The sequence below is a fragment of the Podarcis bocagei genome (assembly GCF_964188305.1).
Source record: "Podarcis bocagei genome assembly, chromosome: 6".
Taxonomy (NCBI): domain Eukaryota; kingdom Metazoa; phylum Chordata; class Lepidosauria; order Squamata; family Lacertidae; genus Podarcis; species Podarcis bocagei.
Window position 1 is genome coordinate 30,911,166 of NC_138130.1, and position 23,449 is coordinate 30,934,614.

Consider the following 23,449-nt stretch of genomic DNA (forward strand, 5'->3'; position numbering starts at 1 on the left):
ACCTCTTGCTCCACCCACCCTCCCACCCCACCCCAAAAAGGAAATTTTACGCCTTGATCCAAAACCCATAGCTAAAGTCTACTTCATAGCAGCAGAACCAGCACCAGTAGACTTGGCGCATTTGCAAAAAAAAGGAAAAGCAGTCATTGGCAAACATGCATGCCCGTCAAGCTATTTCATTGGTGGCAATGCTGTGCTTCCTTCAGTCCAAATTTCAGAAGGGAAACAGTGGAGAGGCGGGACCCTGTAGATGCTACTGAAGACCTTTGTGGATGCAAAGGTTTCTGAGCACCATGATAGTGATCTCTGATATAAAGGACAAAGACATTCAGCTTTTTAGCCACATTTCAGAATCCTTTTCCTCTTTTACGTCAAAGCTGTGCCTCAGATTTAAACCTCTCTAAGGCTCACATGCGGGACGCGGGTGGCACTGTGGGTAAAACCTCAGCGTCTAGGACTTGCCGATCACATGGTCGGCGGTTCGAATCCCCGCGGCGGGGTGAGCTCCCGTCGTTCAGTCCCAGCGCCTGCCAACCTAGCAGTTTGAAAGCACCTCCGGGTGCAAGTAGATAAATAGGGACCGCTTACCAGCGGGAAGGTAAACGGCGTTCCGTGTGCTGCGTTGGCTCGCCAGATGCAGCTTGTCACGCTGGCCACGTGACCCGGAAGTGTCTGCAGACAGCACTGGCTCCCGGCATATAGAGTGAGATGAGCGCACAACTCTAGAGTCTGGCAAGACTGGCCCGTACGGGCAGGGGTACCTTTACCTTTACTAAGGCTCACATGTGTTAACTGCTTTGTTACATATAAATATATATATTGAACATCTAAATATCTAAATAAGAGCATTTCAGGCATATTCAGTATCCCTGAATCAGTGGAAGTGATGGCAATGTTTTTATCTCCTTTGTGAAAGTTTAGACCTTTTAGGAAACGGATTTGGGGGGAGGGGGCAAAACAACTTCCTATGACTCTCCTACAATGTCCACCACAGTTACTCTCTACCTAGCGCCCACGTCCTGCCATTTTGTAAAACTTTTAGAATTCCATTCTTCGAAAGCTGTGCAATTCACTTTCAGAGGTTGCTGTTTCATACTTATGAAACTAACAAAATAAACACTGCCTACCTCATGAATCTTTGTGGGAAATCTCGCAGTGGCATCTCTTACACTAAAATTAAGCCCTGATGTTTCGTTGTAAGAAATAAATCGTAGCCTTTACAGCCATGGCCTCCAGCCTTATGGAAACAATTATTCGCTCCCCTGATAAAGATAAAATCTTTTAAGATTCAGATTTTTTTTTCTTAATGGAGAAGTTACTGGGCCAAATATATGTTTGGTTAACCATACACACACTTTGCGTTTCCTGGGGTTCGATCTGGCATATTGTGCCTATCTTTCCGTTGCAATCCTATATGCAGGCTTATGTTGAAGAAAGCTCAACTGAACATCATAAATTGGATCCAGACTGAGGATATGTTCACAATACCGCTTTGCTCAGCATCCAGTCAGGACCGGATTTAGGTTTGATGAGGACCCAAACTACTGAAGGTAATGGGGCCCTTTATATGTCCAGCTGTCCTTTGTCAACAACAAATTATCGCTGTTTTTTGTGTTGAATATATCCTATATGGTAATTTATGGACCTAATAGGTATCTAAAGCCATTTGCACATAACAAATAGGAGCCTACACAACACAAAACACTGTTGCATATGTAGGTTTTATTTTATTTGTTTTTTAATCTAATATTTTGGAAATATACATCCAGGGGGGGTTTCTTTAATTTTTGGGGGGGCCCCAAGAGAGTGGGGCCCTGAGCTATAGCTTGTTTAGCTTATACGGTGGTACCTCGGGTTAAGTACTTAATTTGTTCTGGAAGTCCGTACTTAACCTGAAACTGTTCTTAACCTGAAGCACCACTTTAGCTAATGGGGCCTCCTGCTGCTGCTGCGCCGCTGGAGCCTGATTTCTGTTCTCATCCTGAAGCAAAGTTCTTAACCTGAAGCACTATTTCTGGGTTTGCGGAGTATGTAACCTGAAGCGTATGTAACCTGAAGCATATGTAACCCGAGGTGCCACTGTACATAAAGCCGGCACTGGCCCAGGTTGATCCTTAGATTGCAATTGCCCAGGCTGCCTAAACACCATGCATTTAAAGCCAGTCCACACACACCCAAAGAATCCTGGGAACTGGGATTTGTTAAGGGTGCTGAGAACTGTAGCTCTGTGCAGGGTAAACAACAATTGCTAGTGTTACAGTGGTGCCTCGCAAGACGAAAAGAATCCGTTCTGTGATTCTCTTCATCTAGTGGTTTTTTTCGTCTTGCGAAGCAAGCCCATTGAAGGATTAGCGGATTAGCGCTATTAGCGGCTTTTAGAGGCTTTTAGCGGCTTATCTGCTGATCGGATCAGCTGATAAGCGGCTTAGCGCTATTAGCGGCTTTTAGTGGCTTTTAGCGGCTTATCTGCTGATCAGATCAGCTGATAAGCGGCTTAGCGGCTTAGAAAAAGGGGGGGAGGGAAAAAAACCCAGCAGGAACTCACAAGACATTGTCGTCTTGTGAAGCAAGTCCATAGGAGATTCGTTTTGCAAAGCACCTCCAAAACGGAAAACTCTTTCGTCTAGCGAGTTTTCCGTCTTGCGAGGCATTCGTCTTGCGGGGCATCACTGTATTTGCTAGTGGGCACTTTAAATGTGCTTTCTAAAAAAAATGTATACAGTGAGCTCGTGACAGAGTCAAGCTTCAGAAAAGGAACCAGTAATGTCAAGAGGTCATGCCTAGAAAGAGAACTATGACTGTGTGTTGCTGTTCAGCAAAGATAGGGCAATATAAGAATGATGAGCCAAACAAGCTTCAATCTGACTAGGAAACTTAAGCCACATTTGCTTCGTCCTTAAGACTGCTGGTACACCTAAGCACACCAACCACATTCCTTAACACATTTCTATTACCATCCAGAAGAACAAGGGGTTCTTCATTGATTGCAGTTTGAATCAGAATCCTAAGAATCTTTATTTGCATCAGCAATAAAATAAAATGTACTGAATACAGAGGTAAAAACTTAACTACAGAATATACATTTTGGGGTTTTACATCCACAATCAAATAATAGATCTTATTCTAATTGCCCCCACTAAAAATCTTGCAGTTTGATATATAATCCATGAGGATAAATACGCCCTTTTTCTTTAATCAAAAATAGGATAATGGATTTGACAAAACACTCCAAAGCCAACTTTATTAGGTCATCCAGCCGAAATGTCACAAAGCTGTGAGAGAGGTTTTTTTTTATTTTTATTTTACAAAAGGGTGAAGGGGAAAGTATTTCCGTCACAGAACTTTAGCGCTGGAAAGGACGACGAGAGTCACCGAATCCAACCTCTTGCTGAAATGACGCTTATTTAGCCCAGCGTGGGGTTCTCCAGAGACTACAACTCCCATCATCCCTAGCGACCAGGTCAGGGACGATGGGAGTTGTAGGCCGACGACGACGGCAGCTCCAAGTTTGAGGCAACACCGGACTACAACTCCCATCGTCCCTTTAGCTAGCAGGACCTGTAGTCGGGATTGATGGGAGGTTCGGCAAAAAAACCCTGACGAGCCTATATGCCCCGCCCATCCTCTCCTTCCCTCTCCTCACAAGCGAATGACGATTCCCCTCAGAACGCCGAGCCGGCGCTGCGCAGGCGCGGAACCTCTCTTAGGCCCCGCCTTCCGGGGGCGGGGCGGAGCGGCTGCCGCTCCCCGGCGGAGCCTCCCCGCTGCTCTCCCGGCCGCTGCGCCGGTTGTGTCTCCCCGTTCCCTGGTCGCCGCGGCTCCTCCGCCCTCTCATGGCGAATGGGAGGCGCGGCAGGGACCGGGCGCTGCTGGGCGGCCCCCTCGGCGCGCGGGGGGCCGTGACGGAGGCGGAGTCGGCCGAAGAGGAGGTGGTAGTGGCGGCGACGCCGCTGCGGTTGCCCTCGGTGCCGTCGACGTCGTCCTTGCGCGGCGGCGGCGGCGGAGGGGTCGCCTGGCCCAGCCGCTTCGTCCTCTGCCTCTACGCCGTGGGCTTCCTGGTGAGCTGGGCCTCGGCGGCGGGCAAGGAGGCCGGGGGAGACCCCGGGGCCGGCAGGCGAAGCCCCCTGAGGGGGTCGGGGAGAGAGAGGAGAGACCTCTCGCTCTCAGAAAAAAAAACACCCCTCTTGAACTCGTGCCTCCCGGGGAGAATGCACTCTGCACATGTTCAGAGGCGCGCGCGCGCGCACTGCACCGCTGGCTATAATGCCTGCAACTAAAAAAAAGCAGTATTTTCTTCCCCAAACTTGGGTCTCCCACCTGCTTTTGGACTAGTTTCCCCCCATCGTCCCTGACCACTGGCCCTGCTGGCTAGGAATGACAACGTTTTAGGAACAAAATAAAAAATAAAATTCCTTCCAGTAGCACCTTAAGAGACCAAATAAGTTTATTGGTATGAGCTTTCGTGTTCATGCGCACATGCCATAAGCATAGCTGTCAACTTTCAGATTTGAAAATAAAGGATCAGCGGCCTCACCTGTCCCGGGGACAGTCTATGGGATATCTAACAATCCGGGATAGCAGCGGGAAAGGGCGCTGGAATAAGGGAATTTCCTGCAAAAAAAAAGGAAGGTTGACAGCTGTGGCCATAAGCACCAAATGTACACAGCCGTTTGGAACACAGGAATAAAGAAAAGTCACCAAACCATCAAATCTAGCATGCAGGGTAGGCGGGCACCTAAGTTACGTATATAATTCGGCATTTGAATGATTGGTATTAGTAATTGTATTATAATTTGGTGTTGTTGTAACGAGACTATTATTGGATTGTAATTGAAAATTAATCAAATGGTACAGTGGTACCACCAGGGATGATTTGGGGGGGCACATGTCCAGGGCCATGCCACAGCAGAATGAGCAGGGCAGCCCCCTGCCCTCAGATGCAGTAGGGCTAGTTTATCACATCTGTAAGTGAAGTGATGCACAGTGCTGTCTTGAAGAGTTCCTTCAGGCCTAAAATCCTAATGGCGTACACCATTAGGTGTACACACTACATTCAGCAAGCATGCCACATAATTCGCACACCCTCCCCACCCCCATAGTCCAGAAGTATCCCTTAAATGGGAGTTTTATAAGCAAGTGTAGTCATATTTGTTTTATATTACCGGGACAGATCCTTTCCTTGGGACGCAACAATAGAACGTGTAGCAAAAGCAAGTGATTACACAACATCATAGGTTTCTGTGTTGTGCAAAAGTTGCTGTGAAATTACAGTGACAGTACATAACTGTACATCACAGTGCATAACTGGCCTGGGTATATATATGCTTAAGTCGCTGAAAATCTGTGTTGTCTGTTTCCAGGATTTCTTTGGTGTCAGCATGATTGTCCCCTTATTAAGCCTTCACATCAAGTCTATAGGAGCAAGCCCAACAGTTGCAGGAGTGGTAGGTGAGCACGTCATCAAACCTTTTAAGCAATTGGAGGAAGTGTGCCTTCCTTTTCAGCGAAAGGCTGTGGAAACCAGCCAGTCCGAAGCAGCAGGGTCTCACTCAGAAGCCTCCGGTATAAAAATGTGCAAGTTGTCATTTAAGTTAGCAACAGTTGCTAATGGACCTCGAGATAGAAGATGAAAGACTTCCCTATACCCTGCTAAGCAGCCAGCTGTGAGGGCCTTTTCTTGAAAGTCTGTCTGTGACATCACAAGGCTGGCTCTTGAACAACTGACTTACTTGAAAGCCTTTAGCACAGAGCGCCTTTCAGCAGTTTGGGTTGGTGTGTCCAGCTGAGACTTCTGGACGGAGATAGTCTGGCCATAGTTACCCATACGCTTGTTACATCCCACCTGAAGTACTTCAAAGCATTATACACTGTGTTCTCTATGAAAATGGTTCTGAAACTTCATTTAGTGCAGGTTGTGCTGACCAGAGTTTTGATTGTTTGCATCATATCTTGCCAACCATAGAACTTCTCTGGCTGTGTATTGACTTCTGGGCCCAATTTAAAGTGTTGGTGCTTCTTTTTAAAGCCCTAAATAGGTTGGGACCTAAGTATTTGAAGGAATACCTTCCCTCCCATACCAGCTGCCCACACACTAAAGTCATGTGGGCAAGTCCCTTTATTTCAGTGGGTCTTCTCCGAGCATTACATAGTTGGATAATCCCTTTGTGATTATCATAAAAGAAACAGAAAGTCTAATGACTAAACCAGTTGTCATTTACATTTTGCATTACATTACTAGTAAGGCGGGAAGAAGCTGGGCTTAATTATACCATAGGGGGGAAATCCACTACAACTGCTGTTTAGATATTAAATCTGTAAGGAAGAATCCTACCGAGAACATGTCGGGAGTCATATAATATCTCAGAACTCCATCTCTAACTTCAGAGCCGATGTTGGATCCTCCCTTTTGTAGAAACATCTAACTACCACCAGAACTCTGGCATTGGTAGAGCCAAAGGCAGGTGAGGGGGGGGGGTGTTGGAAACAGTTTGGGGGCATGTTGGGCAAGACCAGGAATTGGCCTGGATCCAAACCATATTAGCAACACAGGATGTTCCCAAACTGGGAAGATATTTAGAAAACTTTGTGAATTTCCTACAGTTTCCAGTGGGAAGGAAATGGTTGGTTGGTTGGTTGGTTGGTTGGTTGGTTGGTTTAAAAAATCAACAACCAGAAAAAGCGCAGAAAAATGCAAAAGTGCTCCTCTGCCTTTGTTTCCACTCTGCTGATAAGAGCCCTGATGAGAGCTTTGTCTAAGGCAATCAATCTCTGGGGCTTGCCTCCCCTTCCTTAGCATCGCAGCTTGAGTATGCTTAGTTGATGGCCATCACCACAGCTTATGATAGTAAAATTTGTATGTTTTATGTGAAGAAATGCTTCTTTTTCTCCTGAACCTATTCCAGTAATTTGCACTGATGTACCTGTGCTCTAACTTATTGAAGACGGTTTCTTTTTTTCTTTCTCACCACTGTTTTCACACTATTTATATTCCCATGTGCAAGTCAAATTGAACTTATTCCAAACTGCTTTATGCATGTCAGCATCAGGAGACCCCAAAATCAAACCCTGAGTTTATAACTAAGGACTCAACACATTATAATCACTTAATTACGCAGTAAGAATGTCAGTGGTTTGCCTTCATTGTGTTCAAATACATGCCAATGAGTTCTTACTTTACTGTAAAACCTCCAGTCTACTATACCGTTCCATTGCATTGCCACCAAAGAGAACTCTGATCCAAATTGAACTTGTCTCATAAATAAACCTACAAAAGTTACCAGCCTGCAGCAGCCTGCTGATTTGTATGCTGCATATAGAGAAGGGGGGCTTCCTTTTTCTTGTGATTTCTTGGTTTTGTGCTATGTTTGCTCCATCCCTCCTCCACCAATTTGCTCTCACATTTGTGGAATTCCATGCGCTTGCCTTCATGCAGTTCCTTGTTGCTAGTAGACAGGTGATACACTTCAATGGCCTTTTTCCAAAATGATATATCTGGAAGCGTTTCTTTTAGTAAAATTTAGAAACATGCTATTTCTGAAAGTTCTGAAGTTTTGCTGTGCACAAATCTGGCCTTTAGTATATGTAACTATGCACTGTACTTGCCCAGTGCAAACTGCATCCTGTCGTGGCCTCTTAAGATCAGTTGCCATCTGCCGCCCATGTCTGAATCAAGAGCAGATAAGTTGTGGCCCTCCAGGTGTTGTTGAACTGCAACTCTCATCAACCCTGGCCCTTGACCATGTTAGATGGGGTTAATGGGAGTTGCTGTCTCTAAATCTGATGGGCACCATGTTGGGAAAGGTGTGTTAAAATGGCATTGGTTCATAGACTGTTCCTAATTGGTTCAGTGTTCCACGGCTGCAGAGTTCCATTGGGCTCAAGCAGTGGATTCAAGCTTCCCAACACGAATTTGTGGGAAGGCAACCCCACACAGATTTGTCTGGCATCATATCCCAAGTATTGCAGAAAATACAAGGCATACCTTGGCTTCTTTCAGTGAGTTATTCATACCTCTTCTTTCATCTGTCTTTGACACAGACTCACTAAATGGTGGGATTTTTCCTATTTTTTATTTTATTTTTAAATTACCTAGCCGGAAGAGTCAGTGAGCCAAAGTTTGCAGCTGGAACAAGTCAGGATATATTTTCCCCCTTCATTGAAAATCTGCAAAAGGCACTCGATATCTTTTTGTACGCAACCGCGCCAGCTAAAATAGTACCGTATGTGCAAACAAATGGGGAGCAGGAGAAGAGATACCCACAAAAGAAATTTGGCAGAACAAATTGATAGAATACATAGAACTAGTAACCATGACCAGGAAACTAAGGAATAAGGATGAGTTAAAGAAAAGAGTGGAGGTGTTTTGGAGATTATTTTAGAGGGTACAATATGCAATTTAACCTACAAGTAGGAGTTAACATATGAGCAGCAGATAACATCAAAAAAGGAAGACTTGAGATGATAATGGGTGAAATATCAGGATATGCCTCAGATCCAGATTTCCCTAGAATGTCACAGAGAGATGGATTGGGAAGTCTTAGGAAAAGAGCTAAGTGGTGGATAACATAAGATGTGTGTATAAAAGCTGGTAAATTGTGTAAATAAAAATTAGACTGGCATACATAAAGGTTTTTTAAAAAAGAAAGTCTATGAAGTTATAATTCTACTCTGATTTTAAAAAATGCTTCCTTCACTTTTAGGATCTTTATATGGCGTTCTGCAGCTCATTTCCAGTACCTTAGTGGTAAGTTTGGTCACCATTTTTAATGTCTGGAATAGTGTGATGCAGTAGATAGAATGTTGCATTTAAATATAGACATTCCAGCTTCAATTTCTTGTTGAACTCTTTAGCTTATTGGGTCGCTGTGAGTAAGTCAATATCTCTCAGCTGAGCCTGTCCCATAAGGTTAGTGCAACAATACATACATATGCTGTGGAAGTGATGTGATAAAAACTGATCAAATTAAAAGTGTATTTTTTGAGTGGGATGCATAGTGACAGAGCTGGCATCTAAGAGCTCCATGGGTAGGCAAACTAAGGCCTGGGGGCCAGATCCACCTGAATTGCCTTCTAAATCCGGCCTGTGGACAGTCCGAGAATCAGCGTGTTTTTACATGAGTAGAATGTGTCCTTTTATTCTAAATGCATCTCTGGGTTATTTGTGGGGCATAGGAATTCGTTCATTTTCTTTTTTCAAAATATATTCCGGACCCTGACAAGGTCTGAGGGACAGTGGACCCCTGTCTGCTAAACAAACATAGGGGAGCTTCCATTGTTGTTCAACAAATGACCACCATATGGCAAACTGCATTTGAAACTCCTCAATTTCAAAAGCAATTTGTTGTGCATTATAGGTAGCCTCTTGGGCTGCCTTTATGTTTGGAGACAACAGAGTAATTAAACCATTACTTCAGATTAATTTTGAAATTTCCGCATGTACTTCAAAATAAGAAGCTGCCCTTTCTGTAGCTGGACTTTACTTATTTATTGTTGTTACTGCAGTTCTAGAAAATTATCTAATACATCAGGGAAATGCCATGCGGTTCTTTAGCTTTTACAGGATGGGGTCCCTAAATGGTGGCATTTAGGTTCTTCCTCCCCCCCTTAATCCCAGCCTATAACCAAATGTTTATGTCTCCCCCTCCTTTTCTATAGCTCCAACACCAACACCAACCCAAGCAAAAATTGCTTGTTCAAACCAGATATCACAAAACACATTTTTACGTACCCGTGTTCAGTACCAGTCAGTGCCACTATCTATCTAAAATATCAACTTCTTTATTTAGCTTAACTGTTATTGTCACACTATGTTAAGAAAGTGAAATTATTATCAGAACGCATTAATGAAAAGGGTTGAGCAACAACCCCACCCCTTCAATTAATGTTATTTATAATTCCATGGAAATAGGAAGTAGGCAGCTGTGTTGATTTGAACAGGCTCCTTCTGTATTATCCAGGGATCCTGGAGTGATGTGGTGGGAAGACCTTATTGCCTACTTGTCTGCATTATCTTCAGCGCATTGGGTTATTTTATGCTTAGTGTCTCCAGCAATGTGGTTTTATTTGCTGTTGCCCGGATTTTTGTGGGTAAGTAGCTGCTTGGCTATTCATGCCTGAGCTCAGTTCATCTTTCAATCAGTAGTGGATAATCATAGCATAGTTCATTCCTCTTACTTCTGAGAAGCACAAATTCTGAAGAGTTAAATGCATTATATGTAATAGAGCCAGTTAAGCACTTTTAATACCATTTTTCACCAGTGGGAAAGCTATATTTCTCCCATTTTAATTAAGGGGACAAGATTTGAAACGAGGGCCATGGTGTGCCCATTCTTGCTATGAGTGATAGAATTATTCAGTGTAGAGCTGTTCTTACTTTTAGGATAGCTTTATCCTTCAAAAAAAAAAACCCTCCTAGGGTAGCTTACATTTGTTGTTGTTGTTGTTGCCACAGTCAAAAGTTCCCAAAATGCAACCTTTTAATTTCATTATGGCGTCATTGGTTAGCAAAGTGGGAGCATCTTGTCCTCCAGCCCTGTAGCAAAGCTAGCAACATTGCAAAGTATCTCCCGCCGGCTGTTTGCTAAAGGTATAGGAAATCTCTAAACAAGAACAGAAACAGCAGTCAGTTGCAAAAAGTACATCCTAGTGGGTAAAGGGCACCAGGGAGATCCGGGTTCAAATCTTCACTTAGTCAGGAGGCTGGTTAGTTACTTTTGGACCTGTCGCACGCAAGCTCAGCTGAACCTTGCTCACAGGGCCTTTGTGAGGATTTGAGGGAAAGGCAGAATAAAAATGTGATAGAAACCATGAATTGCAATATTTTTAAGGCTGATATTATAGTTTCACAGTAAAAGCTATTTGTTTTAATTTTATCTTAAAAATAATCTTAAGTATCTGTATGATTTTCTTCTCGTAACACTAATGCCCAACTTTAAAATGATCACACAATTAGTCACTTCTGGGGAGGAAGAAGAAGAAGAGTTTGGATTTGATAACAATTTCCTTTTCCCTTCCTCCCCGACAACACACACTCTATGAGGTGAGTGAGGCTGAGAGACTTCAGAGAAGTGTGACTAGCCCAAGCTAGAAACTGAAAAGAAAATTTTATTGCATTTTCAACTTTTCTTTGCTTCTCTGCTGCCTTTATATGACATGGGTTTGACAGTTTGGGATCTGCACTTCTCTAAGTAAATTTCTTCTCTAAACACATTTCTCGTTCGTTTCTAGGTATTTTCAAACACACACACTCAGTTTCCAAAGTTCTCATCTCTGACTTGGTTTCTGAGAAGGACCGCCTCCGAGTAATAGGACATTTCAACGCCGCTGCCAGTATTGGTTTCATTCTGGGGCCTGTTGTTGGAGGCTACCTTACGGAGCTCGAGGGGGGCTTTTATATCACAGCTTTCATCTGTGCTTCCATCTTCATCTTGAATGCTGGTATGTTGCTTGATATTTTTCTCTTGATGCCCCTCCTTTTACAATATAAATGTTATTGTTGTTATCAGTCTTTTGTATATTTATTGACCGACTGCAACAGTTGCATCAATGACGGATGGGGAACCTACTGCTCACAGACCCTCCCCATTTGGTCCCCTGTGCCATTTTGGCCAGATGACATCCATTTGCCCTACAAGTAATTGTCAGATCTCCACAGGCAGCATTCTGTTGTAGCCAATGTAATAGATTCAGGTAGTGTTGGTCTGACACAGTCAAAATAAATTAAAAAATTGTCCAGTAGCACCTTAGAGACCAACTAAGTTTGTTCTGGGTATAAATCTGAAGAAGTGTGCATGCACACAAAAGCTTATAACCAGAACAAACTTAGTTGGTCTCTAAGGTGCTCCTGGACATTTTATTTATTTATTTCCAATATAAAAGATAGCAGTGTGCGCTTGGTTGTGGCATGCATATGTTGCCACAACAGTTTCTCTGCTTTGCCCCCAAAGTTTGGCTCCATCTTACGTTGGGCCTGTGTAATACATTTTGATGGCTACTAGGTTATTTCCAGAAAACGGGCAGCACAGCCTTGATTTGTAAAGGTGCCTCAATTTCCTTTGCAGGTCTTTTCTGGATTCTGCTATGGCTCGAAAAGAAAAAGCATGGTAACGACTGGAGCATTATTAACCCAGTAAAACGCAGTCCCTTACCAGTGGCAAAGCTCAGCTTGCAGAAGGACCCTCTATCCCGCGAAGCCACAAGGAACAGTACACACCCCCAGACCTCTTGGGCTCAGGTTGTCTCTGTGTTGAAGAGGATTCGCAGCATTACCCGTTCCGATCTGCGGGACGTCTTCCTGGTACGGCTACTGATGTCGATCGCAGTCATGCTTTACCATAGCAATTTTGTCTTGGCACTTGAAGAGAGGTTTGGGATCAAACCTAAACTCACCGGTTACCTCATAAGCTACAGCAGCGCGCTTGGAGTGGCTGCCGGCTTTCTGCTCGGACCGATTACAAGACTATACAAGCACAACACCTACGCCATCTTATTGCGGTCCACCATCTTCACCTGCGTGCTCACGATGATATATTCTTTCTCGAAGAACGTATGGGCAGTGGTCCTGTCCTCCACCTTTTTAGCATTTTCGACCACCATCGGACGTACTTGCATTACTGACCTCGAGCTGACTTTGGGGGGGGACCACGCCAGTGGTATGCTCATAGGGGTCGGTCAGTCGGTCTCAGCCATCGGCCGCATACTTTCCCCTCTTCTGTCAGGAATCGCCCAGGAGTTCAGCCCTTGTGGGCCCCCTATTCTCGGGGGCCTGTTGGGATTTATAGCTGTTCTCATCATGGTCCTCAACAAATCACGATACACAGTCATCAGGGGCGCCAGAGTTAAAATAAGATAAGCTGTTAGTGCTGCTACTTAAAAAAGCAACACAACTGAGAGACATGAAAATGTTAAGGGTTCAGGAGGACTGTTGTTGGGACGCTTTATAACGAAACACTATAGCGTCAAGGAAAGAACAGTTCCCTTATCTTTCATCCTGACCAGTAAACTTAACAGGTAAATTTGAGGCTGGTGAAGGGGCGTTAATTCACACAGCTAATAAGAAATCTTGCTGGTTGTAGTGCAAAGGGAAAGTTGCTGAACATTACATCTATTCAAATAATTTTAAATTGTGATTAAAATCCTGGTGTAGGTATTTTAAAAACAAGTATGACAATAGGACTAGAGCCTGACTCCAGGTATCTGGTGTCATTCCAAAAGAAAAACAGAGAATGGAAGAGATGTTATCCATTTCTGCTTTGGTCCAGTTAGATCTCAAAATGTGGGGCAGACTTCCTTCAAGCCTCACACATCGTTGCCAGAAGATGCAGGGCAAGGTTTGGACTCTTCAGGGCTGTGGTCCTTGTATATGTTTGCAGAGGAATGAATCTTTAGTTAACATGCAATTATTAAAGGTGGTGTTCTACTAGTTGTGCCATCTTGGTTTGGAACAGTGCTAACACTGAACACTTACTGGGGAAGGGGACCTTAATGACGAATGTGCTTTCGACTTGGGAAGAATACTACCACTCAGGGTCATCAGCTGTGGGGTTTACAAAGCCGCAGCAAAGACTCAAAAGCAGGAAGAGTCCATATTGGGGGTTTTCAAGGAGTTTCCTACCTCCTCCTTTGCTACAGGACATCCTAAGCAAGTCATTTCCTCTTTATTATGGTTTACTGAAGTGTTGTGTTTCAAGGAATGCATGTTTCCTTTATACTTGAAATAGTACAGGAATGGGGAAAGGCTGCTCTCTGCAGCAGACATCCTTAAAGGAGGCTTGTGACGGCGGCCACATATTTAAAAGAGAGTTTTAACTTGCTTGACGGCAATTTTGTTGTTGAGTTTGGGGGCTTGGAGGAATTACCTGGTCAGGTTTGTCAGGAGCATTGGTTTCGTACCAAGTGTAATAATGTGATGGTAACATGAGAGCATTGAAGCTGGAATCTGTATTACATGTAACTCAAACCTCAAGAGCCACAATCCTTAAACTAACGATATGCCTTTTTGAAAACAAGTAGATGGAGCTTGCTTCAAAAATATATAGATAGGGATGTCCCTGTTTTGTATTCATCCGTCTTTGATCAGCTGCTTGAAATAGAAACAATTGTCCAATCAACTCCAGCTGAAATATAATGAAATATGGCCTGCTTTTTAGTTAAAATGGCACTGGCACAGGCTTGGACAACTTGGTCCCACTAAGATTAATGCATATTGTAGACTGCAATCTGAGGGAGGCAGCAAAAACAAGAACGCTTGGTAGGCTGCGCTCATTTAATAAAACAGATAAGAAAAAAATGTGATGCATTTACAAAACAGGCAAGATAGAATTGTCATCCGTACTAAGGCTGCAATTCTAAGCATATTTATTTAGGGCCTAACTACATATTGCACACAAAAGCAAGGAAATGAACCTTGATGGCCTCACCATCCCGAAAAGCTAGTTGGCAAGGGATGATGTTGAACATTTTTTCTGCCTGCTGCTTCTGCACTCCAGGTTGCACCCCTTCCGCTTTTACTCTCCACACCCTCCAAATGAAAGTCCAGTTGCATTTGTCATAAAATTTAAGGCTAGAATTTCAAAGCATGTGAGAGTAGCTGTGGTGAGATGGAGATCAGAGCAAAGAGGTGGTGAGTTGGGAGCTGGTTAAGTACCTCTGCCCAAGCGTAGATGCATTCTGTTGTTAGGAACCTTTGCTTGCTTTAGTGCTGTCCAGGAAGAGGCTCAATTCCTAGGGAAATGTGCGTATGAACATTTACCTGCTCACAGTTCAAAACTGGCCTGCAAAGTTTCTTTTGAAACTGCGAGCTCAGAAAACAATCTTAACTACTTACATGATGTAGCAGAATAAACATTTAGGAATCATTTCTCGTATCTGTGGAGCATTCGGGACAAAGAACATCTGTAAAAAGAATCCCTCGGGGATGCATTGTACTTCATTTGAAGGCAGTTTAAAATGGCTTCGCATTGTTCTCTTGAAAGTTAAGAGCTCTTGGAATTACATAACAATGCTGGTAACTGGAAATAAAAGGGAAAAGAATGTCCACCTTTTCTGCTTGTCGTCAGTTATTGTTGTCTATTTGCTCATTATTTCAGCCAAAATAATTGCTGGTCTATAAATTGCACATCCCACACAGAGGCTGTTCCAAACAGCTTCCATGTGTTGAGTATTTACACTTGTAAAGTGTTTACACTATTTATTATTATTATTATTATTATTATTATTATTATTATTATTATTATTATTATTATTATTATTATTATTATTATACCGCCTTATACCCGGAGGTCTCAGAGTGATTCACAGAACAAAATCAAAATATAAAAACACAAAAATATATAATCGAAATAAAAACAATAACCCCCCCCAAAAAACCCACATTTTAAAGGGGCACTTGTAGAACAACTTGCTATATGGATTATCAATTGGAGTTTCACACCATCACCAACCACTCCTAAGGCTGTTTGAGGTGATTGTGTCGAGAGTCCTGTGGTGGTGGCAAACCTTGTAGTTTAGGCACATTATAAATCACAAACATTTTTGTACTAAATGATAAACAATAGTTACATCACATGTATAGAGTTTGGACTTCCTCACTTTGTCACTGCCTGGTTCCTCAAATATTAGTTTGATATGCGAGGCATAAACTACCCACATTACTCTGCAATCTTCAGTGGGGCTTACTCCAAGGTAAGAATGTATAGGACTCTGTCTTCAAACGATCAACTCTTCTCACAGAGCTTTTAATCACTGTTAGCTGATGATTGATACTTTTGTATAAACATGAAGTATTCTGTGTTGGTACAGAGCAAACTGAAAAGAAAGTTGTGTTTTGTATCTTCCAACAGATGGCACTAGAGATTAGGTATTCCTTCGGCAGTTCTGCTTTCAAAGCATCCGTAAACTTACTGCAGCACAAACCCAGGAAAGAAACTAGCCATTTTACTACCAAATAAAGATGTATTATGCTATTAGAACTGCTTGGGAAATGTTTGTCAAAATCATATTTTTTCATAGCCCCATCCAGTTTATGCTTCATTTCACACTTTGCCATTCTGTATATATATCTTTTCATTTATTAAGCAAATATAACTGTATTTTCCGTGAAATAAAATCCAGATCCATAAAACCTACTGAGAGGATCAAATTCAATTTTGAAGTCAATAAACGAAACAATTTTGGACTGAAAACAGCGTATTGAGGTGACTATCCAATCATGAGGGTTTAAGACAAAAATGACAAAATGCTCCAGAAAAGTGCATATATATTTATAAATTAATATATTTCAAGTGATAAGTTTCAACAACTAAATCCAAAGAGTTGTTGGAATTATCAAGTAGAGGGGCATTTCTGACAATGCATAAGAGCAGTATATTCTCATACCACTTTTCTATTACAGTAAAAAGCATGGCAATAGAAACAAAAGCTTTTCCATTTACATCTTTACATAGTGTTAGAATTTGGGTTTCAGAAGCAACTTCCATATTGCATGGGCAAAATGATAAAAGGCTGTACTGCGGCCTTAATCTCTTGCATTTGTTCAGTTTCACAGTTTGCAACACCTAATTGTGTTTCAGTGCATCAGGCACTCTTAGAATTGCTTTCTGAGGATGAATTCTTTTAAAAAGAAGTGCATTGTGCAATTTCTTAGTGCAACTTATACTGCAAACCTCCCACTGGCAAACACACAAAACACAATTTACATTCAAAAGTACTGTATCTAACTGATAAAACATATCTTCATCGCAGAAGTTTAAAAACAAAATATAAAACAAAATAGTTGCATTATTTGGTTCCACAGAAGGTGAAGAGTTTTTTGTTTTTTTCACGTAGTGAAATAACATGATTTCTTTCCCTCCCATCCCCAACCAGTACCCATGAACTTAAATGGCTCCATCTGTCCAGTTTAAAGTGCCTCCCACTGCTGTTCATTGTTAATGGCTCCATTTAGCAGCTTTCAATATGGTTTATTCTCGGATTTATCACTAGGCCTTTTGGAAGCCTGTCGGATTAAACGAGGCGGTGGGAGTGGTTTGGCAGGTCCCTCATCTTCCGCTGACTCTTCTTCGTTCAGTGCGCCAAATGCTGGCCTTGGCAAAAGTGGTTGTCTGAAGCCTCTGTTTCCCTGGCTTGCCGTCTCTCTGTTGTTCTTCTCCGTTTCGTTTTTCCATTCCATCCTACACTGCTGCTGTCGAAGCCTCTGGTCTCTCAGAATTTTTCCTGCTTGGGATTTCAAATTCAGCACTGTGCTTTGGTCAGATTCAGAATCGCTGTCGTCCGGTACTGTAAATTAAAGTATATATTAATATATGCAAAACAAAATCTCAGCATGCCCAATGCTTCACTACGCAAAGTACCATGATGTAACGATGGCCCTGTTTGGGGGGTTAATCTAACACCGTTAACAATTATATGAATTGAGAGAGCAGAGTTATGCTTTCCAGTGCAATCATGGTTCCACGCCATGGGGTAGGGGGAAATCATACAGTGGTACCTCAGGTTAAGAACTTAATTCATTCTGGAGGTCCGTTCTTAACCTGAAACTGTTCTTAACCTGAAGCACCACTTTAGCTAATGGGGCCTCCCGCTGCCACCACACCACCGCCACACAATTTCTTTTCTCATCCTGAAGCAAAGTTCTTAACCCAAGGTATTATTTCTGGGTTAGCGAAGACTGTAACATGAAGCGTCTGTAACCTGAAGCATCTGTAACTGAGGTACCACTGTACTTGCATAAAGCAAGTGCCCTCCTACACATGTCTGCTTCCCCATATGTAGATTGGGGGCAGCAACAAAGTGAGTTCCCACTATCCTTCCCCACACATCATGTATTTAATCATGCAAGTGCCCAGGTGTAATGTATTACTAGTTTCCTAAAACTGTGGTGCATTTCATTACCTATGGTCCAGCTTCCTGCCATAGCCAAACGCATCCTTACACTGTCATTTTTTGCCAGCAAGTTTTAATTTGGAATTTAAGGTTTGCCGCAGCGGGGGGGAGCGGGGTGTAATGAAAACGAAAGTTCATGCTGCCACTACTAATACCAAGTCTTACCACATGAGGGCACAGTCAGTCTCAGTACACAAAAATGATGGGAGAAGGACATATTGCAGAGGTTTTTACCACCCTCGCAACTTAACTTTGGGACATGTACCACATTATTCCCCAGCTCTGTAGTGAAAATTGCACAAGCTTACCTACCCAAAGCTGTCTATACTAGGGTTGCCAGATTTCAAACAGTGAAAATCCAGACAGAAAAGTTGTTGGTGTCCTCTCAAGTGAGAGGTCGCAGGACCAGTGGTCAGGGATGATGGGAATCATAGTCCAAAAACAGCAGCAGGAGACCCAAGTTTGGGAAACATGGATGTTGCATTGGAACTGAGTGCTTATTTACTTTTAAGTAAGAGTTACATAATTTTCAAAGCTATCTGTAAGGAATTCTCTGCAGGAGAAGAAGTTGCAAGGTTAGACCTGCAAACAGGAGATATTAAATTAAAGGCACAGAAGCCCTGAGATGTTATATTTGTCTGCCCACACTGGACAGGCTGGTGCTGCAATTGCATTGTGAGGAAAAAGAATTGCCAAACTTCAGGTCTGAGAAAAAGCAAAGAAAACATTGGGTGGTGATGATTGTATAGGGAAGTTTTTAGTGTTTGATGTTTTACTGTGTTTGATGTTTTAATTTGTTGGAAGTCACCTAGAGTGGCTAGGGCAACCCAGCCAGATGGGCGGCATATAAATAAATAAATGATGATGATAATGATGAAGCTTGGGAAATCACAAGAGGCAGATAAACAACAACACTGTCGTTATTTTCCTGTTCCAGAGAGAGAACATGACATCTTAGGACAGATTTTTGAGATGAAAAAAGCTGTTTTGCGACGGCATGTAACTAACAAGCAAGGTCTTAAGCAGGGGTCAGCAAACTTTTTCAGCAGGAGGGGGCGGTCCACTGTCCCTCAGACCTTGTGGGGGGCCGGGCTATATTTTGAAAAGAGAAAAAAAATGAAGGAATTCCTATGCCCCACAAATAGCCCAGAGATGCATTTCAAATAAAAGCACACATTCTTCTCATGTAAAAACACGCTGATTCCCAGACTGTCTGCGGGCCGGATTTAGAAGGCAAATGGGACAGCCCTGGCCCCCGGAACTTAGTTTGCCTACCCATGGTCTTAAGAGTCTAAGACATTAGACACAGTTGCAAGAATCTGATGAAAATCTGGCTAAGTGTCCTAGTCACCACAGTAACCATTCAAAAGTTGTTGCCATTTGCTTGAACCTGATGTTCACATAACAATTTATTTGTTTATTATTTTTCCTTCACGTGCGTGTGCTGAGTAAGAGATGTTGTGTTTAAAGCAGAGGGTATGAAAGGAACAGGTGAATACACAACACAGTGCTATTGGGAACTCAACATTGTGGTGAATCGATGGCTGAGATCCAAAGGATCACACAACTAGCTCCTCACACCCTGGGCCTTTGGGCTTGTGGTTCTACAAGCAGGCACCTCCCTGACTGCTTTGGCAACAATGGAGCTGTTCCAAAGCAGTTCATGGCTGAGAATCTGCAGTGCAAAGGAGGAAAGCCAAGAATGGTACAGTACGTTCAAGCTTTTGGGTGTGTCTAAAGTAGCTTTGGATCCGGGCCTAGGGCTATAAAGTCAGAGGAGGACAGTAAGTTTTCTTTCTCCCTCCCTGAAAATTAAAAGTGCAGTGATAGAGCCACTTCATCCCATGTTCCGCTTTTGTCCCTGGCCAAACAAGTTTGGTAGGTTTTTGTGAAGATAAGATCTACAATATAAGGCCTAAAGGATGGGGATGTGCTGCAGAGGCAAATATGGCTCCATCATACCCCTTTCCAGGGCTGGGGCTTTAGCCAGATAACGTCCCTTCCTGCTAGGTGCACTGCCCTGCTAGAGACTCCTTCCTTCCTCTCCCTTTTTCTCTAGATAGAATGCAGGCAGCCGCAGTTGCTGCTCCTTGCCACTGTTGGTCACTCATCTGAGCAGGTAAGCAGCTGCCATCCCAATGGCTACCATGCTATCCCTTGAGTATATACAGTGGTACTTCGGGTTAAGTACTTAATTCGTTCCGGAGGTCCGTTCTTAACCCGAAACTGTTCTTAACCTGAAGAACCACTTTAGCTAATGGGGCCTCCTGCTGCCACTGCGCCGCTGGAGCACAATTTCTGTTCTCATCCTGAAGCAAAGTTCTTAACCCGAGGTACTATTTCTGGGTTAGCGGAGTCTGTAACCTGAAGCGTATGTAAATCAAGGTACCACTGTACAAACATACTACAGTGGTACCTCAGGTTAAGTACTTAATTTGTTCCGGAGGTCCATTCTTAAGCTGAAACTGTTGTTAACCTGAAGCACCACTTTAGCTAATGGGGCCTCCTGCTGCTGCCGCGACGCTAGAGCACGATTTCTGTTCTCACCCTGAAGCAAAGTTCTCAACCAGAAGCACTATTTCTGGGTTAGCAGAGTCTGTAACCTGAAGCGTCTGTAACCTGAAGCGTATGTAACCTGAGGTACCACTGTATACAAAGCATACATGCAATCGCATGCACCAATTCACAAAAAATCACCAAGAGCGCCTTTTCGGCAAGTGAAAGAAATGGACCTATTTGCATAGGGAGTAGCAGTTCTCTTGGAAAGTATGGAAACAACCTACGATCCTCTCTGGCACATTTGCTTGTTTTCCAGGTAACCACTTCATTAACGAAACGAAACAAAAGCCAAATTCACTCTTCTTTTTACTCAGAAACTGTATTACCTTTATAAGAAGATTGATTTCTTTTCCGTACTCTCTCGGGGAGTTTAGTGTTTTTAGGCAGTGACAGATAACGGGGTGGTTTGGCTGCCGCCTGCAGAAAGAAACATGAAATGTGTTCTATACAAGCAAAGTGAAATATATGCATGATTACGGCAACTTCTGACACATTTTGTACCTGGGGACAAGTGCAAGAGTGTAAAATACATATTACACTGTGAGTTGTGATGGGGCCGTTATTTTTTCAACTCCCTTGAGCAAACTCTAATGGATCAGTTGGTAGAGCATGAGACTAACTCAGGGTCGTGGGTTTGAGCTCCACGTTGGGCAAAAGAGTCCTGCATTGCAGGGGCTAGACTGGATGACCTCCGTGGTACCTTCCAACTCTACAATTCAACAGTTCTGTGCTATACAAGTACCTGTCTTGACATGCTGCTGCCCCTCTTCACGGTCTCCCTCAGGCTGTGTCGGCGACGAATCAAAATTTCTTTTGCCTGCTTTTCGCTTGCATCTTCAGCGAGACTGTATCTGTTGTATGATGGAGTCTGAAATGAGAATAAAAGCAACGGCCATATTAATGCCATGAGTGGTATAGGGCTGCAAACGAGCTATAATTCAGTGCTTTAAGAAATCTCACAGAAACTCAAACTAGAATGTTTACAATGAATTATATGCAACCAAGGTGTGTAATTTAATGCTTGTTCAGCCTTTGGACCTTGGGTTGTTGTTTGGTTGTTACTGTGATGTTAACATATGAGAGTGCTGGAGGTGAAATAGTTAAACAAGGGGGGTGGAGTCAGAGGGACTATAAAACCAGCTCTGGGATGGGCGAAAGGGGAGTTTGTTGGGAGTTGGGTGGTTGGTTGGAGTGGGAGTGAATTGGGATAGAGGCTGTGGGTAGGTTGAGTTAGTGTAGCAAAATAAGTTGAGTCAGGAACAGTTAGGAGCTAGGAAGACAAGTAAATATCTGAGAGGTGGTTTAGTGAGTGAGAGCAGGTAGCGGAAGTTATAGGTCTGAATAGGCACCCTATGATTGTAATTGACCGATACCGTTTATGAAACCACAGCTTGTTAAACTGCAATAAATAAACAGAAGTTTATGTTCCAATTTAAACCTGACTGGACTCAGTATTGTACCAGGTAGGACCTGGGTGGTGGCAGTGAGAAATAAAGTGGTGGCACAGGGATCAATAGACGGTGAACCGTCCGGGGACCCTGTGTGATCGCCACAGTAAAGCATACAAGAAATAAGAATTTTAAGCATTGCAAGTCGTGTTCATAACTGCAACTGCAATATCCCCCTACCCCATTCTGGGTGATTTCCCTCTTGCCCTGGAGCCCCACAGGACTCCCCCTCCTCTTCAGTAGGCTCCCCAATCCTCTGGAGAAGGCTTTCAGCGGATGCAAGGATGGCAAGAAAGAGGTGGAGGAGGAGGATAGAAGGATCAGCTGAACAGGCTACTTTTCACTTGCACTAAACCATTGGACATAATTCTTCATTTTTTAAATGTTCACTCTCCTTCAAAAATATAAATTCCCTGCTCTGATGGGATCTAGGTCTATAAAGATTTTAAGGACAGACGCCATTACGGGCATCGTACAAACAGGAATGTGAAAGAGATGGCCCATTTAGACATTTCTATATTATCACACAGTACAGTGGACCCTCTAGTTACATACCGCTCTGGATACGTAACTTTCGGGTTATGAACGCGGCAAACCCGGAAGTGTATACTTCTGGGTTTTGCTGCATGCGCATGCGCAAAAGCGCTCTGTGTGCCACACACATGGGTGGAAGTGCTCAATCGTGCGCATGCAGAAGCAGAACCTCTGCCTTCAGACTTTTCAGGTTGCGGATGGACCCCCGGAACAAATTTAATTCGTATCCGGAGGGTCCACTGTAAAATGCAGTGGAATACATTATGTGGAGTTGTATTTAATCATCAGAAACCCTGGGTGATCAATTCCAGCTTAAACAATAGGATCGTGAACATTAACAGCTACAATAAGCTTCAACATCCTATTTACATAGAGGTTGGCCGCACAGGGTTCTCTTAACGACCAGCGGAGAAGGAACTATTTTAAGCTACTGTGAAATTTACCTATGCACATCACCTTAAATCTGTGTATGTATTAAGTGTGTGTTTGTGTGTGTGTGTGTGTGTGTAGCTCAGAATATTGAGAATTTATGCTCATGCCTAGTGTTGAGTGGCACATCTTTGTGTTCTAGAAAACTATCACAAACTCCTCTTCTTAAGACATTTTATAAAGCCTGGAGTACAACTTCTCATACTTCTTTGTCTTTACCATGTTTATTTATCAGCTTTCCCATACACTAATCCTAAATACATTTTCCCAGAGGCGAGTCCCACTGATTTTAATGGAAATGGCTTCCAAGTAAGTTTGCTTAGGATGGCATCCTGGTGATTTTATTAAGGGAGGAAAAAACATTGCCAGCTGAGAAACTAGATACATTCACCACGGGGTGTTCCATTAATGCTGTATTCTACTTACTCTTTGCCGTATCTGATAGAGATTTTTTGTTAAAATGTATCTTATATCATCCATCTTGGCAGGATAGGAAGGTCTTATTTCTTCTTCTTCTTCTTTAAGTTCACTGTAAGAAGGTGAAACAAAATATAAAGGAAAATATGTAATAACTTGCACTACTATAAATAAGGCCACAG

The 23,449-nt window shown here is 43.0% G+C and overlaps 2 protein-coding genes across 5 annotated transcripts in view; one reads left to right on the forward strand and one right to left on the reverse strand.

Moving 5' to 3' along the window:
• Positions 1-3,634: 3,634 nt before the first annotated feature.
• On the forward strand, positions 3,635-15,034 carry MFSD9 (major facilitator superfamily domain containing 9). Of its 3 annotated transcripts, none has more exons than XM_081198455.1 (6): positions 3,635-4,058; positions 5,361-5,444; positions 8,700-8,743; positions 9,957-10,086; positions 11,227-11,436; positions 12,060-15,034. In XM_081198455.1, exons 1-6 carry the CDS (start codon positions 3,650-3,652, stop codon positions 12,848-12,850), a joined length of 1,668 nt encoding a protein of 555 aa, XP_081054581.1. In that variant the 5' UTR covers positions 3,635-3,649; the 3' UTR covers positions 12,851-15,034. The 3 variants fall into 3 exon arrangements, with proteins under 3 accessions (XP_081054581.1, XP_081054582.1, XP_081054583.1); XM_081198457.1 differs by having other exon boundaries at positions 3,766-4,058; positions 5,361-5,448; XM_081198456.1 differs by lacking the exon at positions 5,361-5,444.
• A 1,220-nt stretch (positions 15,035-16,254) lies between these two features.
• The window catches only part of SLC9A2 (solute carrier family 9 member A2), a 29,400-nt gene continuing 22,205 nt past the window's right edge, over positions 16,255-23,449 (reverse strand). For both annotated transcript variants that reach the window (XM_081198345.1, XM_081198346.1), the window contains exons 9-12: positions 23,277-23,379; positions 21,182-21,307; positions 20,766-20,856; positions 16,255-17,274 (exon numbers count right to left, since the gene is read on the reverse strand). In XM_081198345.1, the coding sequence (XP_081054471.1) occupies positions 16,949-17,274; positions 20,766-20,856; positions 21,182-21,307; positions 23,277-23,379 (646 nt within the window). In that variant the 3' untranslated portion in view covers positions 16,255-16,948. The remainder of the gene's footprint in view (positions 17,275-20,765; positions 20,857-21,181; positions 21,308-23,276; positions 23,380-23,449) is intronic.

Coding starts and splice junctions, on each gene's coding strand:
- MFSD9 (XM_081198455.1), top strand. CDS start 3,650: ATGACGATTCCCCTCAGAACGCCGAGCCGGCGCTGCGCAGGCGCGGAA. Junction 10,087..11,226: donor TGTTGCCCGGATTTTTGTGG/GTAAGTAGCTGC, acceptor GTTCGTTTCTAG/GTATTTTCAAACACACACAC. Junction 11,437..12,059: donor CATCTTCATCTTGAATGCTG/GTATGTTGCTTG, acceptor TTTCCTTTGCAG/GTCTTTTCTGGATTCTGCTA.